The sequence below is a fragment of the Scyliorhinus torazame genome, chromosome 15, assembly GCF_047496885.1.
Source record: "Scyliorhinus torazame isolate Kashiwa2021f chromosome 15, sScyTor2.1, whole genome shotgun sequence".
NCBI classification, from domain to species: domain Eukaryota; kingdom Metazoa; phylum Chordata; class Chondrichthyes; order Carcharhiniformes; family Scyliorhinidae; genus Scyliorhinus; species Scyliorhinus torazame.
The window spans coordinates 139,289,239-139,315,610 of NC_092721.1; the positions used below are offsets into that span (position 1 = coordinate 139,289,239).

The 26,372-nt window shown below is 50.6% G+C and overlaps 1 protein-coding gene across 4 annotated transcripts in view; it reads left to right on the forward strand.

Moving 5' to 3' along the window:
• The window catches only part of zmym2 (zinc finger, MYM-type 2), a 237,603-nt gene extending 213,092 nt beyond the window's left edge, over positions 1 to 24,511 (forward strand). For all 4 annotated transcript variants that reach the window (XM_072476815.1, XM_072476811.1, XM_072476814.1 and 1 more), the window contains one exon: positions 23,635 to 24,511. In XM_072476815.1, coding sequence (XP_072332916.1) covers positions 23,635 to 23,839 — 205 coding nt within the window. In that variant the 3' untranslated portion in view covers positions 23,840 to 24,511. The remainder of the gene's footprint in view (positions 1 to 23,634) is intronic.
• The last annotated feature ends 1,861 nt before the right edge of the window (positions 24,512 to 26,372 follow it).

Below are 26,372 nucleotides of genomic sequence, written 5' to 3' on the forward strand. Positions count from 1 at the left end.
ACCGTACGCAACAATTAACAGAACAAAGAGAAAAGAAAAAAACATGTTAACGTGTGTACAAAGAAACGTACAATACAATGTAATGATTACCCCCCTTCCCCGTGATGCTGCTGTTGCTGAGCTTTACTGCTCTCCTAGAAAGTCAAGGAATAGATGCCACCTCCGAGAGAACCCCGCCATGGACCCTTTCAAGGCAAACTTTATTTTCCCGAGACTGAGGAAACCAGCCATGTCACTAACCAGGTCTCTACACTCAGGGGCTTAGTCCCTCCACATTAAAAGGATCCATCTCCGGGCTACCAGGGAGGCAAAGGCCAATACGTCGGCCTCTTTCGCTTCCTGACCTCGTCTGACACACCAAAGATCGCTATCTCTGGACTCGGCACCACCCGCCTGCCTACGGTCTTGGACATTGCCTTAGCAAATCCCTGCCAGAATCCCTTAAGAGCCAGGCATGCCCAGAACATATGGACATGATCTGCAGGGCTTCCCGCACACCTCGCACATTTATCCTCGACCCCAAAGAGCTTGCTCCTCCTGGTTGCCGTCATGTGTGCCCGGTGGACCACCTTAAACTTGATTAAGCTAAGCCTGGCGCATGATGAGGAGGAATTGACCCTGTTTAGGGCATCAGCCCACAGGCCCGCCTCCAGCTCCCCACCTAGCTCCTCCTCCCATTTGCCCTTAAGCTCCTCCACTGGGGTTTCCTCCGCCTCCTGAAGTTCCCGGTAAATGTCCGAAACCTTCCCCTCCCCTACACCGGTGCCGGAGACCACCCTATCCTGTATCCTGCGTGGGAGTAGCAGCGGGAATGATACCACTTGTATTTTCAGAAAGGCGCGTACCTGAAGGAATCTGAAAGCGTTTCCAGGGGGCAAACTGAATTTCTCCTCCAACGTTTTCAGGTGGGGAAGGTCCCGTCTGATAACAGGTCCCCCATCCTTTTAATGCCTGCCCCATGCCAGCTTTGAAACCCTCCGTCTATCCTGCCCGGGACAAATCTGTGATTGTTGCGTATCGGGGGCCAGACTGAGGCTCCCTCCACCCCCCTGTGCCTTCTCCACTGATCCCAGATCCTCAATGCCGCCACTACTAGAGGAGTAGCGGGCCGGCGAGAACGGCAGAGGTGCCGTTACAAGTGCCCCTAGGCTGGTACCTTTACAGGAGGCCGCCTCTAACCGCTCCCACGTCCACCCCTCCCCCAATACCCATTTCCTAATCATGGCTATGTTAGCTGCCCAATAGTAGCTGCAAAAGTTTGGCAGCACAACCCCCCCCCCCCCCCCCCCCCCCCCCCCCCCCACTCGCGGGGTCTTATTTGCCCATACGAATCCCGAGATGATCTTGTTCACCCGCTTAAAGAAGGACTTCGGGATGAAGATGGGAAGGCACTGGAAGACAAACAGAAATCTGGGGAGGACCGTCATCTTAACGGTCTGCACCCTCCCCGCTAGAGATAGCGGGAGATGTCCCACCTTTTGTAAGTCCCCCTCCATTTGCTCTACCAGCCGAGATAGATTAAGCTTGTGGAGGGCATCCCATGTTCAAGCCACCTTTATCCCTAGATACCGAACGCTCTTCTCATCCAATTTCAGCGGAAGCTCTCCCAGTCCCTTTTCCTGCCCCTTAGCTTGGATCACGAACATCTCGCTTTTCTTCTTGTTTAGTTTGTACCCTGAGAAATTGCCAAAGTCCCTCAGAATCTGCATGACCTCCCCCATCCCCTCTAGTGGGTCTGAAATATACAGGAGCAGATCATCCGTATAGAGCGAGACCCGATGCTCACCCCCCCCGAACCAACCCCCGCCAGTTCTTTGAAGTCCGCAGCGCTATAGCCAGCGGCTCTATCGCAAGGGCGAATAATAACGGGGAGAAGGAGCACCCCTGCCTCGTCCCCCGGTGGAGCCTAAAGTATTCCGACCTCACCCTGTTCGTGCACACACTTTTCACGGGGGCTGGTAGAGTAGCTGGACCCAACCTATGAACCCTTCACAGAATCCGAACCTTCTTCGCGCTTCCCACAGGTACTCCCATTCCACACAGTCAAAGGCTTTCTCCGCGTCTATTGCCGCCACCACTTCTGCCTCCCCTCCCTCTGAGGGCATCATGATGATGTTTCGGAGCCTCCGTACGTTAGCCTGCCCTTTACAAAGCCTGTCTGATCCTCCCCCATCACCCCAGGGACACAGTCCTCAATCCTAGCAGCTAAGATCTTGGCCAGAGATTTGGCGTCTACATTCAGGAGCGATATCGGTCTATAAGACCCACACTGTAGCGGACTTTCTCGCGTTTGAGAATGAGTGAAATCGAAGCCTTTGACATTGTTGGGGAGAGGGTCCCTCTCTCTTTGGCCTCATTGAAGGTCCTTCGCAGGAGTGGGGACAGCAGTTCCGAAAATTTCTTGCAGAATTCTACAGGGTAGCCGTCTGGCCCCGGGGCTTAGCCCGACTGCATGTCCCCTAAACTCTTTACCATCTCCTCCAGCTCTATCGGGGCCCCCAGTCCATCCACCAGATCCTCTTCCACCTTTGGGAACCTCAGTTGGTCCATGAATTGCTACATGCCTCCCCCCCCCCCCCCCCCCCCCCCCCCCCGGGTGGGGGCCCTGACTCATACAATTTATCGTAAAACGCCCAAAAGACTTTGTTCACCCCCTCTGGGTCTGTGACCGTGTTGCCCTCCTTATCCCGTACTTCCCCAATTTCCCTGGCCGCCTCCCTCTTGCGAAGTTGGTGCGCCAGCATTCTACTCGCTTTCTCCCCATATTCGTAGACAACCCCTTTAGCCTCCTTCAGCTGTGCCACTGCCTTCCCAGTGGTGAGCAGGTCGAATTCCGCCTGCAGCCTCCGGCGCTCTTTCAGTAGCCCTGTCTCGGGGGTCTCCGCGTAGCTCCTGTCTACTCTGAGTATCTCCCCGACTAGCCTTTCTCCACCGCTCTTTCTTCCTTCTCTCTATGAGACCTGATAGAGATCAACTCCCCTCTGATAACTGCCTTAACCGTGGACGCCGCTACCTCCCCCGTATCATTAGTTTCCAGGTAATTCTTGATGTTCCTCCTTATCCGCCCACAAACCTCGTCGTCTGCCAGCAGCCCCACAACCAGCCTCCATAGTGGGGGCTGACCTCTTTCCCCCCCCCCCCCCCCCCCCCCCCCCCCCCAAAAGACGCAAATCCACCCAGTGTGGAGCATGATCGGAGACTGCAATGGCCGAGTATTCTGTCACCTCCACCCTGGGGATCAAAGCCCTGCTCATCACAAAGAAATCCATGCGGGAGTAGACTTTGTGGACATGGGAAAAGAAAGAGAACTCTTTTGCCCTCGGTCGGGTGATTCTCCACGGGTCTACGCCCCCCACCAGTTCCATGAATCCCCTCAGTTCTTTAGACGCCGCTGGTCGCTTCCCCGATCTGGGGTTTGACCGGTTCAGTACAGGGTCTATAACTGTGTTGAAGTCACCCCCCATAATCAGATTGTGTGAGTCTAAGTCTGGAATTTTACCCAGCATGCGTCTCATAAATACCACGTCGTCCCAGTTCGGGGCTTGGTCTGCTTTAAAAGCCAGCTATTTAGCCCAGTGTGCTAAACCAGCCCCTAATTCATTGCATATGATCTTCATTGCATATGTTCTTTAAAGCTTTTTTTTTTATTGGAGTGATAGCATCTCTGCAAGGCCAGCATTTCTTGTCAATTGCTTGTTACCCTGAGAAAGTTTTAAGTTTGTGCAGACTCTTGTTTGTTTTCTTTCATGGGATATGCTTGGCTGTGGCAAGGCTAGCATTTGTTGCCCATCCCTAATTGCCCTTGAGAAGGTGGTGATGAGTTGCTTTTTTAAACTGCTAAAGTTCATCTTGTGTAGGTGCACCCACTGTGCCCTTAGGGATGGCATTCCAGGTTTTTGGCCTAGCTCCAAGTCAGGATGGTAGGTTGGAGGGAAACTTTCAGATGGTGTTGTTTGTTGCCCTCATCTCTCTAGGTGGTGGAGATTTTGGATTTGGAAGATGTCATGATATTCAGGTTAACATCATAGCACATACATACAGACATACATACATACTGATGGACAGATCAACGGACCAATCAACACACACAACACGACAGCCAATCGCAGGCAAGAGCATACACAGTACAAAACAGGGAACACAACACTTCCTGGGCACTCGAGCAGGAGACGGCTCAGGGCACAGAGCTCATTGCAGGCCACTCAGACATCCACCATGTGCTGAGTGCCACTACAAGATAGAATTAGGAATAGGTCCATAGAATCAAGGGTCATGATCAAACCTCAGTGAACATTTAATCAATGTAAATAGATGGTTGAAATAAAACTGCGTTGTACCATTCACAACCGTGTTGGTTCATCTGTGTGGCAGAGTACCCAACACTTCATAGTACCAGGAGTGAATTTGGTACCTACCTAAAGATCCTCCGGAATCTGCCATCCTGCGCCATGGACACCGTCAACACACCGCAGCCGCTGCAAGTCGCTGGAAACCTCGGCGTGAATTGGAAGCTGTTCAAACAGCGCTTCCAGCTCTTTCTGGAAGCCAACAAAAAGGAAAGCGCCTTGGACACCAGAAAGATCACCATCCTCCTCACCACGGCAGGTCAACACGCCATCCATGTCTACAATTCCCTGGTGTTCGCGGAAGGCGAGGACAAGACCAAATACGAGAGCTTTGAGAGGTATCTCTTCCAGCAGCGCCTGCAAGGTAAGGATGAGCCCTTTCAGTCATTCCTTACGCATCTCCGCATCCTCGCGCAGTCCTGCGGTTACGACACCACCTCCGATTCCATGATTCGGGACCAGATCGTTTTTGGGGTCACCTCGGGCACCCTACGCCAGCAGCTCTTATAAATAAAAGGCCTCACCTTAGCCTCCTCAATCGAAGCCTGTGTCCTCCACGAAAACGCGACTAGCCGTTATACCCAATTTCAGACGGCCGAATCGGCGCGGCAGGGGTCCTACGCAGCCGGATTGGCGAGGCAGGCGCCCTACGAGGCCGAACGGATCCAGGCAATCGAGTTCCTCCCCTCTTGCGCACCGGATGAGGGCGGACATTTCGCGCACTTTTCGAGGCCTCCCGCGCTTGTGCGCGCCAAAAACTACGGCAACACTGAGGGACGTGATGCGCAGGCGCACTCGACGCAAGACCGCATGCGCAGTGGCGCAGCGAACGCCATGACGTCACGACGTGCGGCATCTGTGGAGCCGCACATTTAAAGCGGCAATGCCCCGCAAGAACCCGACAATGCCTCCGCTGTGGCAAGGTGGGCCACTACGCTGCTTGCTGTCGAGCAGCTCAACCTGTTAATGTCCCCCAACTCCGACAACCTCGCAGGGACGTGCGGACCATTCAGCCACCGTATTACGAATCGTGCCCAGACGATGCCCAGACCAGTGACACAGACCACCGGGACGCCTTCCGTGTTGCGGTCATTGATGGGAACCGAATGTCTCCACCCAGGACCCACCAGCCGGTGCAAGTTAACACGATCAATCCGGGTGATGAATGGTGTGCCACCCTAACGGTCAACCAATCACCGATAACGTTCCGCCTGGACACTGGCGCCTCCGCCAACCTCATAGCATGGTCAGCCTTTTACGCCATGATGGTCAGACCACCAATTCGGCCGTCCCGTTGCAGGATGGTCGACTACAACGTTATCCTGGCCATGGGACCCTGCCAGCTCCAGGTGACACACAACACACGCACGGCCACACTCTCATTCGAGATAGTCAGCTCATCGAAGGACTCCCTGCTAGGTGCACAGGCATGCAAGGCTCTCCACCTCGTGCAACGAGTCCACTCTCTCTCTCCAGACGGCACATCTGACTTCCCGGATGCAGAGTTCAGCGCACCGCTCCAATCGCTCCTCGCCCACAACCAGGAGGCATTCGAGGGCATGGGAACACTGCCCTACACCTACAGAATTCGGCTCAAACCGGACGCCACCCCGGTCATTCACGCACCTTGCAGGGTCCCAGCGCCACTCAAAGACCGCCTCAAGCAGCAGCTGCAGGATCTCCAGGACCAAGGGGTCCTATCCCGGGTCACAGAGCCCACGCCATGGGTCAGCTCCATGGTGTGTGTTAAGAAGCCCTGCGGTGTTTTTTCCGGGTGCGGCGATGACCAGCTAAGTCGCACGTTTCGGCAGCTCCCGGTGGAACGGACTTTTGGGCTCTTAATAGGAGCCCCAACGGCAATTTTAACGGCTAAAAACACTGTGCGGTAAACCAGAAGGGAATCCCCCCTGGACACGGATGGAAAAAGGAGAGGAAAGTGGCCGGATTGCGGTGGATCCTTTAGAGCAGCGGCAAGGAAGGCAAGTACAAACCAAGATGGCGTCGGAAGGTGGCAGTTTAATATGGGGCCCTGAACAACACGAATTCTTGAAACGCTGCGTGGAAGAACTTAAAAAGGAGATTAAGAAGGAGCTGTTGGCCCTGATATTACAGGCAATTGAAGGGCTAAAGGATGAGCAAAAGACCCAGGAGCAGGAGCTTCGGGTCGTGAAGGCAAAGGCTGCCGAGAACGAGGACGATATACAAGGCCTGGTGGTGAAGATGGAGATGCACGAGGCACACCATAAAAGGTGTGTGGAAAGGCTGGAGGTGCTGGAGAATAATGCGAGGAGGAAGAATTTAAGGATTTTTGGTCTTCCCGAGGGTGCAGAGGGGGCGGACGTCAGGGCATATGTGAGCACGATGCTGCACTCGTTAATGGGATCGGAGGCCCCGACGGGTCCGTTGGAGGTGGAGGGAGCCTATCGAGTTATGGCGCGAAGACAGAGGGCTGGAGAAATTCCTCGAGCCATAGTGGTGAGATTTCTCCGATATAAGGACAGAGAGATGGTCCTCCGATGGGCAAAGAAAACTCGGAGCAGTAGGTGGGAGAACGCGGTGATCCGCGTATATCAAGATTGGAGTGCGGAGGTGGCGAGAAGGAGGGCAAGCTTTAATCGGGCCAAGGCGGTGCTTCATAAAAGGAAGGTCAAATTTGGAATGCTGCAGCCGGCAAGTCTGTAGGTCACACATCAAGGGAAACACCACTACTTTGAAACGGCAGATGAGGCATGGACATTTATTGTCGAAGAGAAATTGGAATAAGTGGGTTATAAAAAAGAACGTTTGAGACAAAGTGGTGGGGCGAATATGGGGGGGGAAAAGGGGGGAGAGATGATTTTTAAGTTGTTAATCCTGCGACCCTGTAACTTTTCTCTCTTCCCCATGTTATGGGGGAGGGAGGGAGGTGGAGGAGCTGGGGGCGTTGGCCATTGGGGGCGGGGCCAAAAGGGAAGTGCGGGCTTTGTTCCCGCGCTATGATAATTATGGCGGGAACAGGGAAGCAGGAAGGAGGGGGCGTTGCACAGTGCGAGCCGAGGTCACAGGGGGAAGCCGAGGTCGGCCAGAGTTTGCTGACTTCTGGGAGCAACATGGGGGGTGCAATTACGCTAGTGAGGGATCTAGTGGGGGGGGGGGGGTTAACTGGGTTGCTTCTGCTGGGGAGAAGGGGGAGCTGGTATGGGGTGGGGTGGGCGGGGCAGGGTGGCGCCGCCTGGGGGGGACACAGCTACGTGGGAACCGGGAGAGGAGCTGGATTAAAAAAGGGGATGGCTAGTCGACAAGGGGGGGGGTAAAGAGCCCCCCAACCCGGCTGATCACGTGGAATGTGAGAGGGCTGAACGGGCCGATAAAGAGGGCACGGGTACTCGCACACCTAAAGAAACTTAAGGCAGATGTGGTTATGCTGCAGGAGACTCATTTGAAACTGATAGACCAGGTCAGACTACGCAAAGGATGGGTGGGGCAGGTGTTTAATTCGGGCTAGATGCAAAAAACAGGGGGGTGGCCATACTAGTGGGGAAGCGGGTAATGTTTGAGGCAAAGACCAGAGTGGCGGATAGTGGGGGCAGATACGTGATGGTGAGTGGCAAATTACAAGGGGAGGCGGTGGTCTTAGTGAACGTATATGCCCCGAACTGGGATGATGCCAACTTTATGAGGCGCATGCTAGGACGTATCCCGGACCTAGAGGCGGGGAAGCTGGTAATGGGTGGAGATTTTAACACTGTGCTGGAACCAGGGCTGGACAGATCGAGGTCCAGGACCGGAAGGAGGCCGACAACAGCTAGGGTGCTTAAGGACTTTATGGAGCACATGGGAGGAGTAGACCCCTGGAGATTTAGTAGACCTAGGAGCAAGGAGTTTTCGTTTTTCTCCTATGTCCACTAAGTTTATTCACGGATAGACTTTTTTGTTTTGGGAAGGGCGCTGATCCCGAAGGTGACGGGGACGGAATATACGGCTATAGCTATTTCGGATCACGCTCCACATTGGGTGGACTTGGAGATAGGGGAGGAAAAAAAACAGCGTCCACCCTGGAGAATGGACATGGGACTATTGGCGGACGAGGGGGTGTGCTTAAGGGTGAGGGGGTGTATTGAAAGGTACTTGGAACTCAATGATAATGGGGAGGTCCAGGTGGGAGTGGTCTGGGAGGCGCTGAAGGCAGTGGTTAGAGGGGAGCTGATATCAATCAGGGCACATAAAGGAAAGCAGGAGGGTAGGGAACGGGAGCGGTTGCTGAAAGAACTTCTGAGGGTGGAAAGGCAATATGCGGAGGCACCGGAGGAGGGACTATACAGGGAAAGGCAAAGGCTACATGTAGAATTTGATTTGCTGACTACGGGTAATGCGGAGGCACAGTGGAGGAAGGCACAGGGTGTACAGTACGAATATGGGGAGAGCAGGTTGCTGGCCCACCAACTGAGGAAAAGGGGAGCAGCGAGGGAGATAGGTGGAGGGAGAGATGGAGCGGGGAGCGGAGTGGGTGAATGGAGTGTTCAAGGCATTCTATGGAAGATTATATGAAGCTCAGCCCCCGGATGGGAAGGAGAGAATGATGTGTTTTCTGGACCAGCTGGAATTTCCTAAGGTGGAGGAGCAGGAGAGGGTGGGACTGGGAGCACAGATTGAAACGGAGGAAGTAGTGAAAGGAATTCGGAGCATGCAGGCGGGGAAGGCCCCGGGACCAGACGGATTCCCAGTTGAATTTTATAGGAAATATGTAGACTTGCTGGCCCCGCTACTGATGAGAACCTTTAATGAGGTGAGGGAAAGGGGGCAGCTGCCCCCGACTATGTCAGAGGCAACGATATCGCTCCTCCTAAAGAAGGAAAAAGACCCGCTGCAATGCGGGTCCTATAGGCCTATTTCCCTCCTGAACGTGGACGCTAAGATTCTGGCCAAAGTAATGGCAATGAGGATAGAGGATTATGTCCCGGGGGTGGTCCATGAGGACCAAACTGGGTTTGTGAAGGGGAGACAGCTGAATACGAATATACGGAGGGTGCTAGGGGTAATGATGATGCCCCCACCAGAGGGGGAAGCGGAGATAGTGGTGGCGATGGATGGCGAGAAAGCATTTGATAGAGTGGAGTGGGATTATTTGTGGGAGGTGCTGAGGAGATTTGGCTTTGGAGATGGGTATATAAGATGGGTACAGCTGCTGTATAGGGCCCCGATGGCGAGCGTGGTCACGAATGGACGGGGTCTGAATATTTTCGGCTCCATAGAGGGACAAGGCAGGGATGTCCTCTGTCCCCATTATTGTTTGCACTGGCGATTGAGCCCCTGGCAATAGCATTGAGGGGTTCCAGGAAGTGGAGGGGAGTACTCAGGGGAGGAGAAGAACACCGGGTATCTCTGTATGCGGATGATTTGTTGTTATATGTGGCAGACCCGGCGGTGGGGATGCCTGAGAAAATGCGGATACTTGGGGAGTTTGGAGATTTCTCAGGGTATAAATTGAACATGGGGAAAAGTGAGTTGTTTGTGGTGCATCCAGGGGAGCAGAGCAGAGAAATAGAGGACTTACCGTTGAGGAAGGTAACAAGGGACTTACGGTACTTCGGGATCCAGATAGCCAAGAATTGGGGTACATTGCATAGGCTAAATTTAACGCGGTTGGTGGAACAGATGGAGGAGGACTTTAAGAGATGGGACATGGTGTCCCTGTCACTGGCAGGGAGGGTTAACCACTTAGGTAAGGAAGTGGTTAAGCAGTCAAGGATGTCTCGGAGCGGCTGCAGGGCATTCTGGAGGGTAAACAGCCAGCTGTCGTGGTGCATATAGGCACCAACGATATAGGTAGAAAACGGGATGAGGTCCTCCAAGCTGAATTTAGGGAGTTAGGAGTTAAACTAAAAAGTAGGACCTCAAAGGTAGTAATCTCCGGATTGCTACCAGTGCCACGTGATAGTCAGAGTAGGAATGACAGGATAGCTAGGATGAATACGTGGCTTGAGAGATGGTGCAAGAGGGAGGGTTTCAAATTCCTGGGACATTGGGACCGGTTCTGGGGGAGGTGGGACCTGTACAAATCGGACGGTCTGCATCTGGGTGGGACCGGAACCAATGTTCTCAGGGGTGTGTTTGCTAGTGCAGTTGGGGAGGGTTTAAACTAATGTGGCAGGGGGATGGGAACCGATGTAGGAAGTCAGTGGGGACAGAAACAAAAGGCAGGAAGGGAGAGTGTGTAAAGCATGACCTGAGAAAGCAGGGCAGAGAGCAAGGAAGGTCTACATTAAACTGCATTTATTTCAATGCAAGGGGCCTGACGGGCAAAGCGGATGAACTCAGGGCATGGACGGGCACATGGGACTGGGATATTATAGCTATGACTGAAACATGGCTAAGGGAGGGGCAGGACTGGCAGCTCAATGTTCCGGGGTACAGATGCTATAGAAAGGATAGAACAGGAGGTAAGAGAGGAGGGGAAGTGGCGTTTTTGATTAGGGAGAACATCACGGCAGTACTTAGAGGGGATATATCCGAGGGTTCGCCCACTGAGTCTATATGGGTGGAACTGAAAAATAAGAAGGGAGAGATCACCTTGGTAGGACTGTACTACAGGCCCCCAAATAGTCAGCGGGAAATTGAGGAGCAAATATGTAAGGAGATTACAGATAGCTGCAAGAATAATAGGGTGGTAGTAGTAGGGGACTTTAACTTTCCCAACATTGACTGGGACAGCCATAGCATTAGGGGCTTGGATGGAGGGAAATTTGTTGAGTGTATTCAGGAGGAATTTCTCATTCAGTATGTGGATGGACCGACTAGAGAGGGGGCAAAACTTGACCTCGTCTTGGGAAATAAGGAAGGGCAAGTGACAGAAGTGCTAGTGAGAGATCACTTTGGGACAAGTGACCATAACTCCATTAGTTTTAAGATAGCTATGGAGAATGATAGGTCTGGCCCAAGAGTTAAAATTCTTAATTGGGGCAAGGCCAATTTTGATGGTATCAGACAGGAACTTGCAGAGGTAGATTGGGGGAGACTGTTGGCAGGCAAAGGGACGGCTGGTAAATGGGAGGCTTTTAAAAATGTGTTAACCAGGGTGCAGGGTAAGCACATTCCCTTTAGAGTGAAGGGCAAGGCTGGTAGAAGTAGGGAACCCTGGATGACTCGGGATATTGAGACTCTGGTCAAAAAGAAGAAGGAGGCATATGACGTACATAAGCAACTGGGATCAAGTGGATCCCTTGAAGAGTATAGAGATTGTCGAAATAGAGTTAAGAGGGAAATCAGGAGGGCAAAAAGGGGACATGAAATTGCTTTGGCAATCCGTTCCAACTTTATAAACCCTGCCATGTCCTTTATCCAGGTCTCCACACCCGGGGGCTTGGCTTCCTTCCACATTAACAATATCCTGCGCCGGGCTACTAGGGACGCAAAGGCCAAAACATCAGCCTCTCTCGCCTCCTGCACTCCCGGCTCTTCTGCAACCCCGAATATAGCCAACCCCCAGCTTGGTTCGACCTGGACCCCCACCACCTTCGAAAGCACCTTTGCCACCCCCACCCAAAACCCCTGTAGTGCCGGGCATGACCAGAACATGTGGGTATGATTCGCTGGGCTTCTCGAGCATCTCGCACACCTATCCTCTACTCAAAAAGATTTACTGAGCCGTGCTCCAGTCATATGCGCCCTGTGTAACACCTTAAATTGTATCAGGCTTAGCCTGGCACACGAGGACGATGAGTTTACCCTACGTAGGGCATCAGCCCACAGCCCCTCCTCCATCTCCTCCCCCAGCTCTTCTTCCCATTTCCCTTTCAGCTCATCTACCATGATCTCCCCCTCGTCCCTCATTTCCCTATATATGTCCGACACCTTACCATCCCCCACCCATGTCTCTGAGATCACTCTGTCCTGCACCTCCTGCGTCGGGAGCTGCGGGAATTCCCTCACCTGCCGCCCCGCAAAAGCCCTCAGTTGCATATACCGAAATGCATTCCCTTGGGGCAACCCATATTTTTCCGTCAGCGCTCCCAGGCTCGCAAACGACCCATCTACGAACAGATCTCTCAATTGTGCTACCCCTGCTCTTTGCCATGCCCCAAATCCCCCATCCATTCTCCCCGGGACAAACCTATGGTTATTTCTTATCGAGGACCGCACCGAGGCTCCCGTCTTTCCCCTATGCCGTCTCCACTGCCCCCAAATTTTCAATGTAGCCACCACCACCGGGCTTGTGATGTATTTCTTCGGTGAGAACGGCAACGGTGCCGTCACCATAGCTTGTAGGCTAGTCCCCCTACAGGACGCCCTCTCCAATCTCTTCCACGCCGCTCCCTCCTCTTCTCCCATCCACTTACACACCATTGAAATATTGGCGGCCCAGTAGTACTCACTTAGGCTCGGTAGTGCCAGCCCCCCCCTGTCCCTACTACGCTGCAAAAATCCCCTCCTCACTCTCGGGGTCTTCCCGGCCCACACAAAACTCTTAATACTCTTCTCGATTCTTTTGAAAAAAGCCTTTGTGACCACCACCGGGAGGCACTGAAACACAAAAATGAATCTCAGGAGGACCACCATTTTAACCGCCTGCACCCAACCTGCCAGTGACAGGGACACCATGTCCCATCTCTTAAAGTCCTCCTCCATCTGTTCCACCAACCGGGTTAAATTAAGCCAATGTAATGTACCCCAATTCTTGGCTATCTGGATCCCCAAGTACCGAAAGTCCCTTGTTACCTTCCTCAACGGTAAATCCTCTATTTCTCTGCTCTGCTCCCCTGGATGCACCACAAACAACTCACTTTTCCCCATGTTCAATTTATACCCTGAAAAATCCCCAAACTCCCCAAGTATCCGCATTATCTCTGGCATCCCCTCCGCCGGGTCCGCCACATATAGCAACAAATCATCCTCATACAGAGATACCCGGTGTTCTTCTCCTCCACTTCCTGGAACCCCTCAATGCTATGGCCAGGGGCTCAATCGCCAGTGCAAACAATAAAGGGGACAGAGGACATCCCTGCCTCGTCCCTCTATGGATCCGAAAATAATCAGACCCCCGTCCATTCGTGACCACGCTCGCCATCGGGGCCCTATACAGCAACTGTACCCATCTTATATACCCATCTCCAAAGCCAAATCTCCTCAGCACCTCCCACAAATAATCCCATTCCACTCTATCAAATGCTTTCTCGGCATCCATCGCCACCACTATCTCCGCTTCCCCCTCTAGTGGGGGCATCATCATTACCCCTAGCAGCCTCCGTATATTTGTATTCAGCTGTCTCCCCTTCACAAACCCAATTTGGTCCTCATGAACCACCCCCGGGACACAATCCTCTATCCTCGTTGCCATTACCTTGGCCAGAATCTTAGCGTCCACATTCAGAAGGGAAATGGGCCTATAGGACCCGCATTGCAGCGGGTCTTTTTCCTTCTTTAGGAGGAGCGATATCGTTGCCTCTGACATAGTCGGGGGCAGCTGCCCCCTTTCCCTCGCCTCATTAAAGGTTCTCATCAGCAGCGGGGCCAGCAAGTCCATATATTTCCTATAGAATTCAACTGGGAATCTGTCTGGTCCCGGGGCCTTCCCCGCCTGCATGCTCCCAATCCCTTTCACTACTTCCTCCGTCTCAATCTGTGCTCCCAGTCCCGCCCTCTCCTACTCCTCCACCTTAGGAAATTCCATCTGATCCAGAAAGCACATCATTCTCTCCTTCCCATCCGGGGGCTGAGCTTCATATAATCTTTCATAAAATGCCTTGAACACTCCATTCACTCTCTCCGTTCCCCGCTCCATCTCTCCCTCCTCATCTCTCACCCCCCCTATCTCCCTCGCTGCTCCCCTTTTCCTCAGTTGGTGGGCCAGCAACCTGCTCGCCTTCTCCCCATATTCGTACTGTACACCCTGTGCCTTCCTCCATTGTGCCTCTGCATTACCCGTAGTCAACAAGTCATATTCTACATGTAGCCTTTGCCTTTCCCTGTACAGTCCCACCTCCGGTGCCTCCGCATATTGTCTGTCCACCCTCAGAAGTTCTTTCAACAACCGCTCCCTTTCCCTACCCTCCTGCTTTCCTTTATGTGCCCTAATAGATATCAGCTCCCCTCTAACCACTGCCTTCCGCGCCTCCCAGACCACTCCCACCTGAACCTCCCCATTATCATTGAGTTCCAAGTACCTTTCAATACACCCCCTCACCCTTAAACACACCCCCTCATCTGCCAATAATCCCATGTCCATTCTCCAGGGTGGACGCTGTTCTTTTTCCTCCCCTATCTCCAGGTCCACCCAATGTGGAGCGTGATCCGAAATAGCTATAGCCGTGTACTCCGTCCCCGTCACCTTCGGGATCAGTGCCCTTCCCAAAACAAAAAAATCTATTTGTGAATAAACTTTGTGGACATAGGAGAAAAACGAAAACTCCTTACTCCGAGGTCTACTAAATCTCCAGGGGTCTCCCTCTTCATCTGCTCCATAAAGTCCTTAAGTACCCTAGCTGCAGCCGGCCTCCTTCCGGTCCTGGACCTCGATCTGTCCAGCCCTGGGTCCAGCACCTTTTTAAAATCTCCACCCATTACCAACTTCCCCACCTCTAGGTCCAGGATACGTCCTAACATACGCCTCATAAAGTTGGCATCATCCCAGTTCGGGGCATATACGTTCACTAAGACCGCCGCCTCCCCTTGCAATTTGCCACTCACCATCACGTATCTGCCCCCACTATCCGCCACTATGGTCTTTGCCTCAAACATTACCCGCTTCCCCACTAGTATAGCCACTCCCCTGTTTTTTGCGTCTAGCCCCGAATGAAACACCTGCCCCACCCATCCTTTGCGTAGTCTGACCTGGCCTATCAGTTTCAGGTGCGTCTCCTGCAGCATAACCACATCTGCCTTAAGTTTCTTTAGGTGTGCGAGTACCCGTGCCCTCTTTATCGGCCCGTTCAGCCCTCTCACATTCCACGTGATCAGCCGGGTTGGGGGGGCTCTTTACCCTCCCCCCCCCCCCCCCCCCCCCGCCTTGTCGACTAGCCATCTCCTTTTTCAATCCAGCTCCTCACCCGGTTCCCACGTAGCCGTATCTCCCCCCAACGGCGCCCTCCCGCCCCGGCTACCCCACCCCATACCAGCTCCCCCTTCTCCCCAGCAGCAGCAACCCAGTTAACCCCCCCCCCCCCCGCTAGATCCCTCACTAGCGTAATTGCACCCCCCATGTTGCTCCCAGAAGTCAGCAAACTCTGGCCAACCTCCGCTTCCCCCCGTGACCTCGGCTCCCACTGTGCGAGGCCCCCTCCTTCCTGCTTCCCTGGTCCCGCCATGATTACTATAGCGCGGGAACAAAGCCCGCGCTTCCCATTTGGTCCCGCCCCCAATGGCCGGCGCCCCCAGCTCCTCATCCTCCCTCCCCCCCTCCCCCACGACATGGGGAAGAGAGAAAAGTTACAGGGTCGCAGGATTAACAACTTGGGAAATCATCTCTTCCCCCTTTTCCCCCTCTTCACCCCACATATTCGCCCCACCACTTTGTCCCAAACGTTCTTTTTCTAGCCCGCTTATTCCAGTTTCTCCTCGACAATAAATGTCCACGCCTCTTCTGCCGTTTCAAAGTAGTGGTGTTTCCCTTGATGTGTGACCCACAGTCTTGCCGGCTGCAGCATTCCAAATGTAACCTTCCTTTTGTGAAGCACCGCCTTGGCCCGATTAAAGCTTGCCCTCCTTCTCGCCACCTCCGCACTCCAATCTTGATATACGCGGATCACCGCGTTTTCCCACCTACTGCTCCGAGTTTTCTTTGCCCATCTGAGGACCATCTCTCTGTCCTTATATCGGAGAAATCTCACCACTATGGCTCGAGGAATTTCTCCAGCCCTCGGTCTTCGCGCCATAACTCGATAGGCTCCCTCCACCTCCAACGGGCCCATCGGGGCCTCCGATCCCATTAACGAGTGCAGCATCGTGCTCACATATGCCCCGACGTCCGCCCCTTCTGCTCCTTCGGGAAGACCAAGAATCCTTAAATTCTTCCTCCTCGCGTTATTCTCCAGCACCTCCAGCCTTTCCACACACCTTTTGTGTTGTGCCTCGTGCACCTCTGTCTTCACCACCAGGCCCTGTATGTTGTCCTCATTCTCAGCAGCCTTTGCCTTCACGACCCGAAGCTCCTGCTCCTGGGTCTTTTGCTTCTCCTTTAGCCCTTCAATCGCCTGTATTATCGGGGCCAACAGCTCCTTCTTCATCTCCTTTTTAAGTTCTTCCACGCAACGCCGCAGGAACTCTTGTTGGTCAGGGCCCCATATTAAACTGCCTCCTTCTGACGCCATCTTGCTTTGTGCCTGCCTTCCTGGCCGCTGCTCTAGAGGATCCACCGCAATCCGGCTACTTTCCTCTCCTTTTTCCATCCGTGTCCAGGGGGGATTCCCTTCTGGTTTACCACACAGTGTTTTTAGCCGTTAAAATTGCCGTTGGGGCTCCTATTAAGAGCCCAAAAGTCCTTTCCACCGGGAGCTGCCGAAACGTGCGACTTAGCTGGTCATCGCCGCACCTGGAAGTCCCTCCCTTCATAATCTTATATGTTTCGATAAGATTCCCCCCTCATCCTTCTAAATTCCAACGAGTACAGTCCCAGTCTACTCAACCTCTCCTCGTAATCCAACCCCTTCAGCTCTGAGATTAGTGAATCTCCTCTGCACACCCTCCAGTGCCAGTACGTCCTTTCTCTGGTAAGGAGACCAAAACCGAACACAATACTCAAGGTGTGGCCTCACTAACACCTTATACAATTGCAGCATAACCTCCCTAGTCTTAAACTCCATCCCTCTAGCAATGAAAGGACAAAATTGCCCTGCCGAGAGCAGTGAGCACGCCGCCAGATTTGGCGGGGTTCGTCTGTCAGGTCGAGGCGCAGGTGGCTTTCACATTGGCAAATCTGCCAGCTGACGACTCCAGTCTGGCCCGTATTCGCCGAGAGACTGCGGCTAACCCCCTTCTACAACGTGTGATGCACCACATGACGGGAGGGTGGCTCAAAGAGCAGTGCCCGCATTTCTACAATGTCCGAGACGACTTGGCCGTCATTGATGGTGTCCTTCTAAAGCTGGACCGGATTGTGATTCCGCACAGCATGCACAAGCTGGTCCTCAACCAACGACACGAAGGCCATCTGGGGGTCGAGAAGTGCAGCCCAAGATGCGGTATACTGGCCGGGCATCAGTGATGTCTTTGCCAATATGGTGCTCAACTGCCCCAACTGCCAAAGGTTTCAACCGGCGCAACCTCCTGAAACGCTTCTGCCCCATGAGCTGGTGACGTCCCCCTGGGCGAAGGTGGGTGTGGACCTCTTTCACGCGCTCGGCAGGGACTATGTCATCATCGTTGACTACTTTTCCAACTATCCGGAGGCCATACGCCTGCACAATTTGACATCGTCCGCTGTCATAAGGGGGTGCAAAGACACCTTCGCTCGCCACGGCATTCCGATGACTGTCATGTCGGACAATGGGCCCTGTTTCACAAGCCAGAAATGGTCACCTTTTGCTGCCTCGTATGGTTTCACACACGTGACGTCCAGCCCTCTGCATCCCCAGTCCAATGGAAAGGCGGAGAAGGGCGTTCACATTGTCAAGCGGCTCCTCTGCAAAGCTGCTGCTGCCGGATCGGATTTCTGCCTAGCCCTTGTTGCTCTTATTAGCCTTAGTTTATTAGCTCTGATTATGTCACCTTTGCTCACGAGTCGCCAGGTATCTTTCTGATACCGCCACATGGTTCAAGCTCGAGTTATGATTAATAAGTCAGCACACCGCTTAGTAAGATTGAAATCAACGGTCATTTATTATATACAACAAGTAATGCTTACACAATAATCCTACTATCTATACAGAAACCTATCACTACTGGCCAATACTTAACTTTAGGAAGGGCCCACCAGGTCAGGGAAACGAATGGCTTATCTTATCGAATCGGATCTGGCCCGCGGGATTCAAACAGGCTGATACAGGTCGATGGCTAGGAGTCTTTATCGGGTAGCGATCGCTGGAGTCAAACTTACTGTTTCTTTGTTGATGTTCTTGCGAAGGTCTCGAGCAGGAGAAGAAGGGAGAGAGAGAGCGATCTGAACTTGGCCCCTTACTTTATAGGGCCCAGGGGCTTCCTGCCTCTCGGGGCGGCCCTTGACCCTGAGTCCCAAGTGATTGGACTTGTTCCCAATCACTGGGTTCGATACGTCCAATAACGGGGCGATTCCTCGATCGGGGGGTGGTCGTTCACCTGTCTTTGTTGCGGCCACTGCAGGAGCCGACAGGTCTGGCCCGGCATTCAATTGCTAATATGTTGCAGTTGTTCCCGGGGATAGCTGATTAAATTGCAGATGTCTGGGTTGATGTGCTGCTAATGGTCTTGAGTATCGATCTGGGCCGACTTCCCCAGAGCCGAATATGCTATTCTGTCTGCAGCTGTCCGTTTGTGTCCTGTTGGCTGCTTTTCCCATCAGTCTTTTCGGTGAGCCATTTTAAATCTTGTTTTGGCAAAATTAATAGGGAATCAGCCATTTTAGGTGGCTACACCCTGCTAGCCTATTGCTCGGCCCCACTAGCCACTGGCCTCTCACCAGCCCAGCTGTTGATGGGTCACGCCCTCAGGACCACTGTGCCTTCCATTCTGGCACCCACAGCCAACCATGCTCCGGTACTATACACAATGCAACTGCAGCGCGGTCGCCAGAAGAGGGCATATGACACACAGACAACTGATCTTCCCGCCCTGGCCCCTGGAGACGAAGTCTGCATCCACCTACCAGAAGGTGGCTGGTCAGCACCTGCCGAAGTTCTCCGACGCGTGGCTCCCCGCTCGTTCCTGGTTCGCATGCCTGATGGATCCATTCGTAGGCGCAATCGCCGGGCTTTTCGCCTACTTCCATGCTCGCTACTGGACCTTACACCGACACCGCGCCCTCCTGTTGTTCCTGACATCGACTTCGTGGAGCTGCCTGCCACCATGCCCCTTCCATCGTCGCCCGTGGCCAGGCCCATTCCTCAGCCGGTGGTTCCAGACCTACCCTTGAGGTGGTCAACCCGAATTCGTCGCCCACCTACTAGACTGGACTTATGAGACTGCTTGTACATTGAACTCATACTACCACTGTGTTAATATGTTTATGTTCTTATCGTTACGGGAATTTGTTTTATCATTCAACCGTTCTTTGTTTATGGTACAACCTCGTTATTATGTCGCACCCGACATCGCCCCTTGTATATAGAACATAGAAAACACAGCACAGAACAGGCCCTTCGGCCCACGATGTTGTGCCGAACTTTTGTCCTAGATTAATCATAGATTATCATTGAATTTACAGTGCAGAAGGAGGCCATTCGGCCCTTTGAGTCTGCACCGGCTCTTGGAAAGAGCACCCTACCCAAACTCAACACCAAGGGCAATTTGGACATTAAGGGCAATTTATCATTGGCCAATTCACCTAACCCGCACATCTTTGGACTGTGGGAGGAAACCGGAGCACCCGGAGGAAACCCACGCAGACACGGGGAGGACGTGCAGACTCCGCACAGACAATGACCCAAGCCGGAATCGAACCTGGGACCATGGAGCTGTGAAGCAATTGTGCTATCCACAATGCTACCGTGCTGCCCTTAAGAACAAATAAATCTACACTATATCATTGTACCGTAATCCATGTACCTATCCAATAGCTGCTTGAAGGTCCCTAATGTTTCCGACTCAACTACTTCCACAGGCAGTGCATTCCATGCCCCCACTACTCTCTGGGTAAAGAACCTACCTCTGATATCCCTCCTATATCTTCCACCTTTCACCTTAAATTTATGTCCCCTTGTAATGGTGTGTTCCACCCGGGGAAAAAGTCTCTGACTGTCTACTCTATCTATTCCCCTGATCATCTTATAAACCTCTATCAAGTCGCCCCTCATCCTTCTCTGCTCTAATGAGAAAAGGCCTAGCACCCTCAACCTTTCCTCGTAAGACCTACTCTCCATTCCAGGCAACATCCTGGTAAATCTTCTTTGCACCTTTTCCAATGCTTCCACATCCTTCCTAAAATGAGGCGACCAGAACTGTACACAGTACTCCAAATGTGGCCTTACCAAAGTTTTGTACAGCTGCATCATCACCTCACGGCTCTTAAATTAAATCCCTCTATATAGTTTATAGTATATAGTTAGCCCCATGTACATGCTGTAAATATTGCACACTAGCATTTAGCTACACTCAGTACACATCTCTATTTATGACCACGTAGGCACATGTTCTTGTAAAAAAAATGGGGGATGTCATGATATTCAGGTTAACATCATAGCACATACATGCATACATATTGATGGACAGATCAATGGACCAATCAACATACACAACACGACAGGCAAGAGCATACACAGTACAAAACAGGGAACACGACACTTCCTGGGCACTCGAGCAGGAGATGGCTCAGGGCACAGAGCTCATTGCAGGCCACTCAGACAGCCACCATGTGCTGAGTACCACTACAAGATAGAATTAGGAATAGGTCCATAGAATCAAGGGTCATGATCACACCTCAGTGAACAGTTAACCAATGTAAATAGATGGTTGAAATAAAACTGCGTTGTACCATTCACAACCGTGTTGCTTCATCTGTGAGGCAGAGCACCCAACACTTCAGAAGGTATTGCCAAAGGAGGCTTAGCAAATTGCTGCAGTGCACCTTGTAGATGGTACACACTGCTCCCTCTAGGTGGAGGGAATTAAATTTTGAAGTGGTGGATGGGGTACCAATCAAGTCGGTTGCTTTGCGCAAGATGACATCAAACTTCTTGAGTGTTGTTGGAGCCGCACTCCCCCAACATCAAAAGAGCATTTTGTCGCTTGTGCCCTGTAGATTGTTGAATCGAGAGGTAAGTCACTCGCCATAGAACTCCCAGCCTCTGACTTGTTCTTGTAGCCACAGTATTTATGTGACTGGTCTAATTAAATTCCTGCGCAGTGGTAATCTCCAGGATGTTAGTGATAGGGGGTTCAGCAATGAAAATATCAAGGAGAAATGATTAGGTGCACTCTTGTTGGTCATTGGTTGGTACTCGTGGCACATATTACTTGCCATTTACTAGCCCAAGCCCGAAAGTTGTGTAAGTCTTCCTGCATATGGACACCCGACTACTTCAGTATCTGAGGAGCTGTAAATGGTGCCTAACATTGTGCACTCAACAGTGAACATCCTCAACTCTGACCTTATGATGGGGGGAAGTTAATTGATTAAGCAGCTGTGATCTGTGTAACCCATCTCTCCAACTGTTTTTAGCAGGTGATGACATCCCCTGCCTTTGTTCTTAATGGAGCATTTCTTTGCTGATGAGCCTGTTGCCTTTTTGACCCTTCATATTTGCCCTGACATTCCCTGTGTCAAAGGATATCTAGAAATTCTTTTTACTTTTTGTAAACAGTAGTTATTGGTGCACCACCTAGCAGTCTGGTGGACTTTGCTTTATTGCTCGGATCTCTCATGAGAGTCGACCTCTTGATATAATGACAGGTTTCATCACAGTGTAGTTAGCCTCCAAGCAGTCAACATTTTCTGCTCTTGCTTCCCATGTGGTTAGAGTGTGGTACTGTAGATGGTGTCTTGTAGGTATGCTCCATTTCATTTCTGTTCTACCTACCCAGGCAGCAAGCAGCTCCTGGCTTGAGTCCAGCTTTATGTGGTCTATGCACCTGCAACCTCAAAACAAATTACAGCCTCCTCCATACTGACCAATAAAAGGACTGATACGCCTTGCAAGCAATCATTCTGGAATGTTCATTCCTTTTAATTAATTATTACATTGTCCTAGATTAAGATTGCGAAGCTTCTTTAATGAATGATGATGACTGGATCTTTGCGTTTTGGCTTTCAACCAATCTTTTTCCTGGTGTGATCCCATTTTAATACCTCAGACTGCGCGTGGACCCCAGAGTGAAGATTTGTGGGGGGGTGGGGGTAGTGGTTTGTGGGGGTTGGTGGTGTTGACAAAACAGGTGTCTTCTACAACATCATGGCTTTGTTTCTTCCTGATAGCATGGTCTGGCATTACTATTCCAAGCAAGTTTATTTTTTTCTAAAAACCTGAAAAATGTTCTCCCTTCAGCTCTGTCCTCAGTTTTTCTCAAGGACACCATGGTTATTTTGGTCAAATCTCAGCATTGTCAGTGCTGCAGCATTTTCTATTTATTACAATCCAGACCAGACTCCAACAGTGGCCAGGATACTGGACCGAAACCCCAATATTTTAGTTTAGTTTAAGACGTGTGAAAAGAATGATTCGCTCCAGGATTGATTGCATTAAAAAAAATAGGCTTTTGGTGTTTCTAAAACAAAACTTTATTATAAATATAATAAACTTGTAACTTCACACCTGATAAAGAACAGCTTGCAATTACCCCATAACAATACTTCTCAATTTCCCATTAAACAACAAGAAAAGAGGCGTACAGCTCTAAATCCAGCTTAACATTCGCAGGGCATAGAGTAATACTTGCCTTACAGAACAGATTCTGGCTCTGGTTAGAACCCCTTCAGACTCTAGCTGAATGCCTTCAATAGTTGCTTCTCTCTCTCCCTCTCTCAAAGTTTCTTCAAACTCACTGCCTTTCTGGGCTCCATCCAACAACGACCTCATCTCCCTCAGCTGGAAAACACATTGGACGTAATTTAACGGGGGAAAAAAGTCACGTTTTGGGCGGCATTAGTGGGCTCATTCCCACCTCTGGTAGCCCCACCTGCCAGTGCATGAAGAGATCAAATGGCGCTCCGACCTCCCGACACAACCAACCCCCAACTCGCCTGTTACAGGTCCTCAAGCCCCCTCGTACCCCACTTCATATGGGCAGTGCCCCTTCCCCTCCTCCTCCTCCCCCCCCCCCCCCCCCCCCCACATCTACATATGTCACAGTTTACCCTTTGATAGTTTCTCTGCTGTTTAGCCTTTCACACCTTTTGTTCTCTCTGGGGACTGCCATTAGCACTCTTTCTCCATGGTTTCTGTGCCAATAGCACCCCGTTCCCCTGGATTTCTGTGGCTGTGACTCATCTTTCATTCTCACTCCACAGCATAAATATTTCCCACAATCTCTGTCTTCTAGCTTTGACAACGGGTCATCTGGACTCTAAATGTTAGCTCTTTCCTCTCCCTACAGATGCTGCCAGCCTGCTGAGATTTTCCAGCATTTTCTCTTTGGTTTCATTGTTGGTGGAGTGCGTTATATCTAGAATAAAAATGGGGATGTGAAAATAATTTTATCAGAATCTGTTTTGTATTTGACTCTGTTTTACAAATTGCTCTTTGTTCCATAGCCCTCCAAATCTACAACAGAGAACTGATCTCTTTTATCTGCAGCCAGAACACTCCAATACTCCCGATGATCCCATTTGGTATTCCAGTACCCCCATGGACCGCGACATCTTGGAAAATTTGCTTGTGCGAATTCTTGTGATCAAGGATATATATGAAGAAAATGAAAGGGACTGTTCTGAAGTAGATGAAAATGATATTGATTGAAATTTCGCTATGTTGCAAAGAATCATGACACTGTAATGTCAGGCCACTAGAGTTTAATACAGGAAAATAATGGTGTACATTTCCTGGAATGATCCTCTATTACTGAGCTTGTAGCAATATACCCAGATTGGGTATTATGTAAATAACCCTAAATAAGAGGAGAATAGCGGATGTTAGCAATCTCCCTAGTGACTTTTAGGATATGTATACTTCAAAACAATTGCTTTCACTTAAGTTTTTTTTTAAAGATTATTTATTGAACTGGTTTGTTGTCAGAAAGCATTTCCATTTGTAACTTTTTACATTACAAACTAAGGATCTCAAATGTGTCATGTGTAATTTTTTATCTGATTTGAGGAATATGCATTAAAACAAACTACAGTGTTTTAAAATTTCCCTGCAAAGGGGATGATTTTACTGGGTGCTAGCTTCCCCCATAAGAGTGTGCATCTATGTAATTAATATAGTCTTAGCACTATAAATCAATTTAGAGCTAGCCTCCTGATGGTTGCCCTTCCACAAATGTACCAGTTGGTGGAGTTTTCACCACAAATTCTGTAAGCATTAATTATTTGTTATGCTGATGAATGGTGCAGTCTATTTTAATTCTCTGTAAAATAACTGGTTTTATGGAAAGAAGACCTGAAATAAAGAATTAAGAGGATTACTGAATGCTGGCTAAATGTCATGGAGGAAAAACTGAATAACCTCAAGAGAAGAATCTCTTTCCATTCTGTGCCGTGAAGAGGAAAGCATGATTATGATTTGTTAATATTGTTCAACTGTTTGATTTATAGTAAAAATGCAAATCAAAGCTACAGTATACTCATTATGAATAGTTCACATAGATCACATATTTGTTAAGTGCTGCATAGATCTGATTTGGAGATATCAGTACCTGCCTCCATGTATCTTTGGTTACCTGTCATGTGTTTCCTCTCTCAAGGCATTTCTGTTTCAGAGCTTACTACTATGGTTTTTATTGCCTTACTTCACTGAGCGGCTCAGCTCTATGTTTTTCCATGTATGTTTGGGTTTTTTTGTCTTCCATCAACTAAACTCTGGGTTTCCTGCAGTAGAACTGAGATGCAGTACTAATGCTGGTGGGAGGGCATGTAATCAAGTCTGGTGTCTGAATCAAATCTCTTGCAGGAAGAGTGTCAGTAATTCCTCTCATATGCCCCACATCCAGATGTTGGACTTCTATGTGAAGTTTTTTTTTGCATCATATGTAGGGCAGACAAACAGATATGCAATGCCATAACACAAGGCCTTATTTGTGGTAGGAGTCTTCATTATTAAGCAACATAAAGACAAAAGTTGTGAAATTGCACTTTTGAGTTGGGAACAGTTTGCAACAGAATATCCATTTGCGTGCTTGCACATGAATATTTCTACATAAGGTAGCATGTGGCACAATGGTTAGCACTGGGACTGCGGCGCTGAGGACCTGGGTCACTGTCCATGTGGAGTTTGCACATTCTCCCCATGCCTGCGTGGGTTTCACCCCCACAACCCAAAGATGTGCAGGTTAGGTGGATTGGCCACGCTAAATTGCCCCTTAATTGGGAAAAAATAAATAATTGGTTACTATAAATTTATATTTTTAAAAAATGAATATTTCTACATGAATTGCTATGTATATCCCCATGTGCACAGAACCCCTTCCACAGAGTAGGTCAGCTTGGACAAATTTCACAGGTCTTTTTGTCACCGATCATTTATTAGGTTGACCTTGTGTTGCCTATGATGCAAAGTGCATATTTAGCCCACGATTTAGGCAAATGATAGTATGATGGACAGGAGCCGTGCTGTGGAACCCTAGTTTGTGCTGACTGCTACAATTTCATATGTGCTACAAATGTATTCTTTAATGTTTTCATTGGGTTTTTGGTATACATAACAAAATATAAAAACACACAGAACAATAAGAATTTTGCAGGGGGGGGTGGGCACACGTCACGGTCGTTTTTTGCTATTTCGATGGGTTTATTTCATTGTTTCTTTTTGCTCTTTTGGGGCTTTTCTTCCCTTGCCGGGTTTGTTGTGGTCTCTTGTGTCGCCTTTCCCGCCTGTGTTCTCTCTTTTCTCCCTCCTGGTTCCCACCATTGTTGGTCCTGATTTTGAGCTGCAGGTATCTGAATTCGTTGCCCTGTTGGAGGCATTCTGTCAGTTCGTCCAGTGCTGTGACCCTACTGCCTAACTGTCAGTGTCTGTCCGTCCCGTTCTCCCCCCGTCTCCCCACCTGTCCTGCCTCCACCTTTTAAAGGAGGTGTCAGTGAGCGCCGGGCGAACCGGTGGTTATTACAAATGGGGGCTTTATCGGGCATTTCGTTTCGGCCAAAATGTTGTCGCAGTTGGTTCCACGACTAGAGTGTTGCCACCACCACTGGGCTGTTTGAGTACTTCATGGTTGGGCATGGGAATGCCACCGTGGTTGGGGCTCGGAGAGAGTCCTCCGCGAGCACCCACTCAGCTTCTGGCTCCTTTATCCACCCCTTTATTCTTTCTGCTGTCACTGCCCAGTGGTAGT